This window comes from Vanessa tameamea, chromosome 5 (genome assembly GCF_037043105.1).
Source record: "Vanessa tameamea isolate UH-Manoa-2023 chromosome 5, ilVanTame1 primary haplotype, whole genome shotgun sequence".
NCBI classification, from domain to species: Eukaryota; Metazoa; Arthropoda; class Insecta; order Lepidoptera; family Nymphalidae; genus Vanessa; species Vanessa tameamea.
The window spans coordinates 7,288,551-7,299,220 of record NC_087313.1 but is presented as its reverse complement, the minus strand read 5'-3'; the positions used below and the strand labels follow the sequence as shown (position 1 = coordinate 7,299,220).

The window sequence follows — 10,670 nt, the reverse complement described above, 5'->3', positions numbered from 1 at the left end:
GAATAAACAAAAAAAACATTCTTGCTCATCTTTACTTTAATATGCATGTATTATACACAAAAAAGCTTTCCTTTTGAATAACTCTGTAGCGTTGTTTAATACTATGTAGAAATGATAAAACATGTCAATTTTTTCATATATATATATATTATATGATTTAATAGAAAAGATTTAAAAAAACTTATAAATAAAAAATATTATGTTTTAAGTAATTCTCGCATCCTTGTAATTAGTATACTAAGTGTAGCTCGACACTCATTGTCATTCGTCAAACACAAAAATGTGTAATGTGTATATTTGGCCTTATTCACTTCTGGGCAAATGGCAATACCATCGTTATAACATTAATGTCAATCTCTTTCTGAAGTTTCCCTCATTGAAAATGTACGTTTAAGTTGTTCTTAATATTTATCCAAAGTTATCATTGAGCATTTTGCTTTTTTTTCTTTGAATCTTATTGAAATAAAGTGTAAAAAATACACACTCAAAACATAATGATATTATTTCGAGAAAATATTAATGTAATAAATATTTTCAGTGGGGGTTGACGAGACGTGACAATGGGTCGTGTTATTCGGGCTCAGCGTAAAGGTGCCGGTTCGGTCTTCGTATCACACACTAAGAAAAGGAAAGGTGCACCAAAACTCCGTTCCTTAGACTATGCAGAACGTCATGGTTACATCAAAGGCGTCGTAAAGGTACAAAATGTTTTTCAATAATAAAATATTTTGGTTTGGAGTCCATTTATATCTACTAATTAATATTTATTTACAATTAGGATATCATCCATGACCCTGGCCGTGGAGCTCCATTAGCTGTTGTGCATTTCCGTGACCCCTACAAATTTAAGACCCGCAAGGAACTTTTCATTGCGCCAGAGGGTCTCTACACAGGCCAATTTGTTTACTGTGGAAAGAAAGCGACTCTTGAAGTTGGTATGGTTAATTTCTACAAACTCCAAATTCATTTAAATTTTACAACTTCATCACGCTTAAACTATAACCTCAAATAACACTAATATCAATATATTTTTATATCTCTCGCTCTAACCTTATTGCCATGCAACAAAACCTCTTGATTTTAAAAATTTTATAAGTTTGTGACATACTTTTTAAAATCCAATGCATGACTAATTTACAGTTATTCTATTTGTATTTTATAGGAAATGTTATGCCAGTGGGTGATATGCCTGAGGGTACAATTGTATGCAACCTTGAAGAAAAGATGGGTGACAGAGGTCGGCTAGCTCGTGCCTCTGGAAATTTTGCTACCGTCATTGGTCATAATCCTGATGCCAAGCGTACTAGAGTCAAGCTTCCCTCTGGAGCCAAGAAAGTTCTGCCATCTAGCAATAGAGGAATGGTTGGTAAGTTGAATTGAAAGTTTCATCATTAATTTGAAAACAAAATGTTTATATATTACTATAGCTTACTATGTTCGATAAAAGAACAAATTATTCACTATGATGACTTTCACTTACCTACTCTGAATATGCTATGATTACACAGAGGCTCTTTCTGATTAATTATTATGTTTAAATAATAACAAACCTAGCCTTGAAAATATTTATAATTTAGTTTAATTTTTAGGTATTGTTGCCGGTGGTGGCCGTATCGACAAACCTATCTTGAAGGCTGGACGTGCTTACCATAAATACAAGGTTAAGCGTAACTGCTGGCCATATGTACGAGGTGTGTCCATGAACCCTGTGGAGCATCCTCACGGAGGTGGTAACCATCAACACATTGGTAAGTTTATTTTGATTTATTTTTATTGGTTTCTAATTTTAAAGCTTAGCTGGTTATCTAAGTATTTGAATTCAAATCATTTTAATTTCAAATTTACTTTATACTTCCATAAATTTACTCTGAGCCCAGTGACCATAAACCAGAACCACAAAAGCAACTACTAAATAAATTGAATTAAATTTTAGGTAAGGCATCTACTGTCAAGAGAGGCACATCAGCTGGTCGCAAGGTCGGTCTTATTGCTGCTCGCAGAACTGGAAGAATTCGTGGTGGAAAGACAGAGGCAAAGAAGGAGACGTAAATGTCATTTTACAGAAAATAAAACTTACAAAACTAACATGTTATTCTTTTATTTATAAAATTCCCATTTCATTGGAACAGAAGCCCTTCTTGGGACATATGCAAACAAGTTATTGGTTTATTCATGTTAATAACAGTAGTATTGTCTACTAAAAACATGAAAACATGCTATCAATTTTACTATCAGATATAGTAGAAGTAGCATATCATTGGTAAAAAGTATATTGATAAAATTTTATTATGTTGGTATATAATAAATATATCTTCATTAGTTATAAGAATTTTGTTTTTTATATACGCGATATTAATTCCAAACACGTAAACATCAATGGGCAGCACGCGTTACAGCACCAATACAATCAATTGCAATGAAGTGTTGCCAAATAAAAACGCAGAGGGCAATTGTAGTTTTCAATCTTTCTTTGTCTTAATCTTGCCCTTAAAGGGCACAATACTTTAAAAATAAATTGAGATATAATAAACCTTATGAATTTTTAAATAAATGCAGTTGAGAAAATGAAAAGGTCGTCCGCCAAGGCCCAATAATTACCGTGTGCCTAGGGGAACGGAATGGGCTAAGGCCGGACTGACTGTAGTGCTTTAATATTGATTATGTTATGGAAATGATAATCTAATTTCGATTTATGGTCTTTAAGTATCAACATGCTATATAAGGATGATATACGTTTATCGTCAAAAAATACTTTTTCTTATTTGTATTTTACTTTTAACTGACATTTGAAATCTTACTACATACTAATATGATTTTACATACGTCTTATTATCTACTGTATCATTAATTAAATCCGAAATTTCTATTTCACTATCATCTTTTTCAACGTGTATTGATTTCACAAAAGTTTTATTTTGAATTGGTATGCTGTCGGTATCATCAAGGATAGAACTGCCGAGACTAGTATTACTGCCACCAAAATTTGTCATTTTTTGTACCGGTGCTGTTAAAACATCAACTCCGCCAACTAGAGCAGTTGAAAGAGTTGGATTACGACGAGTAAGTTGCGATTCAATCGATTTTTTTAGTTCAGCAATTTTGGGGCTTGTATGTGAAGTGACTTGAACCTTGAATGTTGATGTCGGATGTTCATTTTCAATGCTGTAGAAAAGAACAGTAATAAAATAAGATTTTAAATTAACATGGTTATTTTTATTACTAACAGTATTTAAAACGGGATATTTACCATGTTTTTTTATGCAAACCCTTGAACAATAATATAAAAAATTCGCGAATCGATACGGTGAGTTTCGTTTGTAAAACACGGGATCGAGTTTCGAGTGTAAATAAAACAAATAGTAGGGGTGAAAGTGACAGTGGTAGTGGTAACCAGTGTTTACGCAGCAAACGTACGAGAAAGGAGGTAGTCCGATATGGACACTTCTAATGCCGTCAACATCTACCCGCAAACGTCAGTCTCGTGAACAAGACATTCGTAGATAATGTCGAAATATCGAGCTCCACCAAATAAAAATAAAAAACATGGTAAATATCCCGTTTTAAATACTGTTAGTAATAAAATAATTAAAAGAATATAATTATATATATATACATACCTCGATATATCCCACTCTTCAGTGTCCAAATTCACGATTCCAGATTCGATTTGTTCTTTATTATCGCTTTTTTCTGTAATACTTTGTGATGGTGACGCACTCACAGATTTCATTTGTATTGCGTCCATATCAAAAATGACTTTTTTTTTATTCAAAGAAGATGTAGAAGACGCATTTTTTAGAACTCCTTTTGTTTGTTTGAAATTATTAATGTTTTCTTCGGAATAAAACTTTCTTGGCGATGAGACTATAGACTCTACTGCATCACTACTATCATCGATATTTTCAATAATTGCCTTTTTGTTGACATTGATTTCTTGAGCTTTCATTTGATATATATCATCAGATTTAGGCTGAGATTTATCGTCACGATTGACAAAAAACCTGTGATCTGTAACGTATTGATTTTCAGGTATATCGGTAGGGCGTCGTATTGGAGATTTCACGAGGTTATTAACAACCCCTGCTTTTTGCTTATGAGTGCGCTCTTGTTCCAGTGACTGAGAGTTGGAGTCGTCACTTACATTGTTCACATCAAAAGCTTCAGAATTTTTATTTTGTGTTAATGATTTAGATGATTGATATTTAAAATTCCTTTTTGATTTTGAAACTTTTCTTCCAGTTTTATTTGGGGAAATAACGCTGTGACGTTGGATTATTGGACTAGTATTGGCAGATACGGGAGGTGTTTTTAGTAATGATAAAGCTTTCATGGCAATATGATTGTAAGATTTATTAGTGTTATTAATAGATTCATTTGATTTTACAAGTGATAAAGCCTTAGTCTTAACGTTAGTAAAAACTGATGATAGACTGAATGTTTTAGGCGACTTGTTGGGTGAAATATAGTCATTTCGTGGAGAAATGCTTTTATTGGCCGTAGATTCATCTAAATGAGCCATTATTGAATGTAATATTTTTTCTCTTACTGGAAATTTCTGAAATTAAATTAATTAACTGTTTAAATTATTATAATCTTTGGTGATTAATATAATTTGGTGCTTATTATATATTAATCGAGTTTTACACATTTGTGTTATAATTTTTTAAAGACATATACATATATATAAATACTTTACAAAATATGTTATTAGAGACCTTTGTTTTAGTCTCCTGTTCTTTTTGTAAGAGAGTGCGTTGTTTTCGAAAAGTATTTTGCGGCAGTCGATTTCTTAACGGGTCCACTCCAAGAGATATTAAACGTTGGTTAACTTCCTCTGTTACTTTTGCCCTCACTATTTTCATGGGGCTGTAAAAATATTAAAAAGTATTTCTCTACAAAATTAAAATAAGTCCATCATCAAAGATGCCTTTAATAAATAAAATAGTTGTATTTACTAAAACGTGTTATATTTTGTATATTTTTTTACCTTGTTAGTAATTTTAATGAAAAATAAGTGTTCATAATAATAAATAATTATTGTCAGTCCGAGAGACAAATACCTGCTAGGAATGTGAACATAACTATTTTCCTTTTTTGAAGCTGTATGCGGGATCGAATTAATTTTATTTTGAGGTTTCTTTTCGGATTTATTTCTAGATTTTCTGACTGGATCAATGTCATTAGAATATTGTGTACTTTTTTTTGAGATTTTTTTTTTCATAGTTTGATTTTGGGATTTATCATCACTCGACGAATTCTTGACTACATTTTTCATTTTAATTTTTTCGTCACTTGTACTTGAACTTTCACAAGTACTTGTATCATTCATATTAAGAAGTTCCTGTGCCTTTTGTTGGAGCTTAGAAAGAGTAATTAAGTCGGCTGTAGGTGTCTTTTCTGCTATTTTTGCGCTATCCACATCATTTGTTTCGATTATTTCTTCATTTATCTGAAATTACAAATGTAAATAATTTAAGAGAATACTAGCAATATTTCTTTTGTTAATAGATAAGATGTGATCTTACTTTGTTCTTTTGATTTGATTCTTTTTTCGGGGCTCGGCTTAAATGTTGATCTAATATATCTTGTAACTTTGAAGATTTATCTTTTTCTGCATCAGCTCGAGCACGATATTCGCGCGCTTCGTTCGTTACATCATTCAGTTTTTGTAATAATACTTTATATTCATTTGATTGCTTTTCTGCTTGTTTTACCCAATAGACCATTTGATTCTCAATCTCTTTTCTTTTCTCTTTCTCATTTTCACCTTCCTTAAGAAGTTCCTCTTTCAATGATGTTATTTCTGAACTCTGCTGTTTGATTGTTGTCTGTAGTTGTTCCATTATTTTTAAATCATTTTGAATAGAAGATTGTTCTTGCTTTTCTTTATTACTTATAATATCAATAATTTGTTTGCGTAAAAGTACTATTTCTTGATTATATTTTTCATACTCTTCTTTTTTCCAAGTATCAATCTTGTCTTGCATATTTACATCCGTAGATACTTCAGCGTCTTTCATCTCTTTTGTTAGTTTTTGATTGCTATGTGGTTCAACTTTTTGGATTATATTTTCTGTAACTTCTATTTGACCATTAGAATTTCGTGTATTTATAATTAAATTTTCCATTTGCTTTAATTTTGTTTTAAGTTCTTCTATTTCTTCATTTAACTTAGAATTAGTATTTTCATTCGCTGTAATCTTCTCAGGTGCCTCAGTTGTTGGAATATTTATAATATCTGCATGTCGTCTTGACATATGACTTTTTAAGTATAATTGATTTAAAAATATTTTTTCGCAATAATTACATTTATTGTATTGTAATACATCGGTGTGTGAAGTGGAACTAAATATGTCTCCTTTGGTATTATTTAATGTTTTCAAAAGCATTGTAGCTATATTTTCATTGCCGTAATGTAACGGCGTACGTATAGACTGTTTGCTTTTTCTTTTTAATTTTCTTATTTCTTCATCTTTTTCTTTCAAACTTCTTCTAGTTGTTTCAACTTCCTAGAAAATAAAATATTAAACATATATTTCAACATTAAAAAGATTTTTATTAAGACTGTATTATAATTCGGGGTCGCTCAGCCGGTGATCTTCTAGTTTACCTTACTCATAGGTGGGCGGAAGCAGTTGAGAGCAAGGGGGAGGCATTAGCAGCCAGTCTGGACATAGCCAAGGCCTTCGATCGCGTGTGGCACAAAGCGCTTCTTTCGAAGCTTCCTTCCTATGGGCTTCCCGGGAAATTACTCAATTGGATTACCAGTTTTTTGGCAGATCGGAGCATCAAGGTCGTTGTCGACGGTGCATGTTCCGACTTAAAATTCGTCAATGCTGGTGTTCCACAAGGCTGCGTTCTATCACCCACTCTGTTTCTTCTGCATATCAATGACTTGTTGCAAATCAGTAACATTCACTGCTATGCAGACGACAGCACCGTAGACACCTCATACACCGGCCGTGTTAATATTTCTCGGGAAAACGTCGAAGAAAACCGGAACAAACTTGTGTCTGAAATCGAGTCTTCGTTAAACAAAGTCTCGAACTGGGGTCGGCTAAACTTAGTCCATTTCAACCCCAAAAAGACGCAAGTTTGCGCGTTAACTGCTAAAAAAACACCATTTGTCGTATCTCCACGATTCGAGAACATTCCGTTAGCCGCCACAGCTAGTATCGGAATACTTGGCGTCGATGTTTCGAGCCTCGTTCAGTTCCGCGGTCAATTGGAAGGCAAAGCCAAATTGGCATCAAAAAAGCTCGGTGTGCTCAGCAAGGCAAGACAGTATTTCACGTCGGCCCATCGTCTAAGACTATACAAGGCGCAAATTCGGCCTCACATGGAATACTGCTCTCACCTCTGGGCGGGTGCTCCCCAGTACCAGCTCCTTCCATTTGACCGTATCCAACGTAGAGCGACTCGAATTATCGATGATCAAGCCCTTTCCGATCTGCTTGATCCTTTGGCTTTGCGTAGAGATGTTGGATCGCTCTGCATCTTCTACAGAATTTATCCGGGGAATGTTCCGAGGAATTGTTCGGATTAATCCCGGCTGCTGAATTTCACCTTCGGACATCTCGTCAAAATTCCAAATATCACCCGCACCACCTAGATGTCCGAAAATCCACAACAGCGCGATTTTTAAGACATTTTCTGCCTCGCACAACCACTCTGTGGAACCAGCTTTCGCCGACGGTTTTTCCGAACCGATACGACTTGGGAACCTTCAAGAAAAGAGCGTACTCTTTCCTGAAAGGCCGGCAACGCACCTGCAAGCCCCCCGGTGTTGCAGATGTCCATGGGCGGTGGTAGTCACTTTCCATCAGGTGAGCCTCCTGCTCGTTTGCCACTAATGACATAAAAAAAAAAAAATTATTGAATAATAAATTACCTTAAGTAAGTTTGTAACTTCTTCTCGCATTACATAAATACTACGATCCAGATAGTTTCTACAAAATTGTTGGTATTCGACTGCTAATTGTGATAAACGAAATATCTTTAGTACACCTTCATCTAGAATTCGAACATCGAATTCAGATTCCAAAACACATCCCAATATCTGAAGATATTAATATTTCTTTATATTAAATCATGATTAGACAAATAGGTTCAAATATACCTACTAAGTAGCTACAATATGGTTCCTATACATCAAAAAATAGGTTTATATGTGTTTCTCTACTGGATTTCACAGTTAAATTAAAAATTAAAAAAAATAAAGAGCATATTTAACCTTGATAAAGATTTGTTTGGTAGAAACTTATTAGGCACTTTCACGTAAAGATTTGGAATTTCTACGTCAAAGTAGATACTTATTAATTCAAACAAAATAATATAACTAATTTGAATACTTTAAAATAATATCTTATTATTTGATTTCTCATAAGGTTTGTTTATCCTTAGTCCTTCTTCCATTGAAAAAGGCTATAATTACTTACATCATTAATGTGTTGTTCTAGTAGTCCAAATTTTCTATCTCTTATTATAGAATCTATATCAACCATTTCTGAAAAGAGAGACTTTATCAAATCAATTTTATACTAATCAATCGTTTGAAAAGTAAACTTTTTATCAGATTTTTTTTAATAAATACGCGTTATATATCCATACTGTGTATATATATAATGTTATCAATTAACACTTCCGGCCCTACATATACGACTAGTTCGGGTACATCTTGATGATTATTTAATAAGTATAGATTAAAACTTTTGTTCTACAATTTAATTAGTAATTTCATAATCAAATAAATGGTTGATTTATATTTCTTTATACTTGGAACATTTTATTATATATTATTCTATTCATTAATGGCGCCTTCCGAATTCAATTAGTTCAATTAATAAATAGTGCATATTGTTATTTATATTTTCTCAAATTATGTCGATTAATTAATGCTATAATAATTTTGTTTTATTATGTATAATGTAAGGATTAAGCTACTAGAATCTTATTTTACTGATCTGGCTAGGTATAATCTCTGCTGCTTATCAACTTCCGGTGTAATATATTAATCTTTAATATTTAATGTTACATAATCGGGTATTATTAAATAATATTTGTCCGTAAATAATCATTAGAATAATTAAGATAAACAATGTTTAATATTATCGTTTAGTTTGTGAATTTAGTATTAAATTAAGACGTTTTAGTATAAACATAGCCAGTTGAAATATATCGGGCATTGGTATTGTAACCGTTCTAACGAGCATTACGAGTGTTTCTTTATATAACGTTTCGTCATTTTCGCCGCCACCCTGATAACCCACCTTCTATAATATATATGTAACTGTAGTAATATTTAACCTCCTTGTTTTATATTATCATTTTATAATTTATGTCATATTATGTCACTCTTACGAACTATGTACTTTTATTCTGGTGTTATCTTATTACAGTAACTACAGAATATATTTTTATATTATATTCAGCGTTTACATGAAACAAGTTGTGTGACTAATATTTATTTACACGATTACTATAGGAATACTAATATTATGACGCTGAAGAGTTTGTTTGGGTTAACGCGCCTCGGGAGCTACTGGTCCGATTACAAGAAATATTACAGTCTTAAATAACGCATATATCGAGGAAGGTTCTAAGAAAAAGTCCACTTCTCTTTATTCTTCATCTATTTTTTGAGGTTGGCTCACTCTAATATTTCTTATGGTAATCAAATTTGTTCTAAAATAGTTTATTATTTGCTAAGGTGTTTTATAACACAATATTTAGCCTTATCCAAATAAATACAATATTCATATAAAATTTATCCATTTACATCATTTGATTTCGATAAATATCTTAAAAGATATTAAAATAACACCGCAACAAAAAAATGATCAAGTACTAGTAAATTATATTTACCTAAATAAATTATCGTTTTTACATTTTACTTAGTATTTTTGTAGTGTTGAGATTATCTAGTATTTTTTGTATGTGGTCAGTTTTACGGCGAGTACAGTGTATTTAAAGTTGGATATCCAAGTAAAATATTACTCGGAGTCCTCAATTACTTAATTGTTAATAAAAACCTTGTTTGTTTAGAGCTAAGAAAAGATTCAAGTCAGTTATAATTAAACGTCATGATACTTATGTAAATATGGGTAAGTAGGTTAAATCATGAAAGTGTATTTTTAACAAGTTTATCTAACCGATTGTAATGAAATTTTACGCATATTTTTAGGGATATAGATGCTGCGCCGAATGGTGTTTATTAAAAGTTGTTTTTAAAATTTGTTTTTCACGTACAATTTAGTTGAAAATTGAAAAGAAAATAAGTATGGATATTTTTTTGGAATAATATAAAATTAATTTAAAAAACATTAATAAACTTACTTATTTTGTTCCATTCTATGTGAATGCGTGGCTTGTGTGTATTAAATGTAAAACCAGATTCCTCCGCCAAGTTTGGAAAATTGTGATGGTATGATGTTTTATGAGTCATAATTAGGCTTTATATTTTTAATTTCTCACACAAGACTTTCATTTTCCTATTATTTTTAATGATAATCTAATTATTTTTAACTTTTAAGGCACACACATTGATAAAGCAGTGAATGTCAATGTTTGTATTTTAGTTGCTTAGCGACGATTGGCATTATTTTGAAATGTTGTTGCAAGGTTTTCGGATTAAAGCTTTTAACCAATTGTATAAATTGTATTGCTGTGCT

General features: G+C 32.0%; 2 protein-coding genes across 2 annotated transcripts; one reads left to right on the top strand and one right to left on the bottom strand.

Moving 5' to 3' along the window:
* The first annotated feature begins 275 nt into the window (after positions 1-275).
* On the top strand, positions 276-2,085 carry Rpl8 (Ribosomal protein L8). The gene is made up of 6 exons (XM_026629295.2): positions 276-384; positions 539-698; positions 779-935; positions 1,163-1,366; positions 1,590-1,748; positions 1,934-2,085. The coding sequence occupies exons 2-6, from the start codon at positions 561-563 to the stop codon at positions 2,047-2,049; spliced, it is 774 nt and encodes a 257-aa protein (XP_026485080.1). The 5' UTR covers positions 276-384; positions 539-560; the 3' UTR covers positions 2,050-2,085.
* A 315-nt stretch (positions 2,086-2,400) lies between these two features.
* LOC113392745 (cilium assembly protein DZIP1L) lies at positions 2,401-10,455 on the bottom strand. The gene is made up of 8 exons (XM_026629299.2): positions 10,336-10,455; positions 8,439-8,506; positions 7,892-8,059; positions 5,526-6,509; positions 5,061-5,449; positions 4,716-4,866; positions 3,618-4,555; positions 2,401-3,162 (listed from the first exon to the last, which is right to left on the bottom strand). Exons 1-8 carry the CDS (start codon positions 10,442-10,444, stop codon positions 2,805-2,807), a joined length of 3,165 nt encoding a protein of 1,054 aa, XP_026485084.2. The 5' UTR covers positions 10,445-10,455; the 3' UTR covers positions 2,401-2,804.
* Between the last annotated feature and the right edge of the window lie 215 nt (positions 10,456-10,670).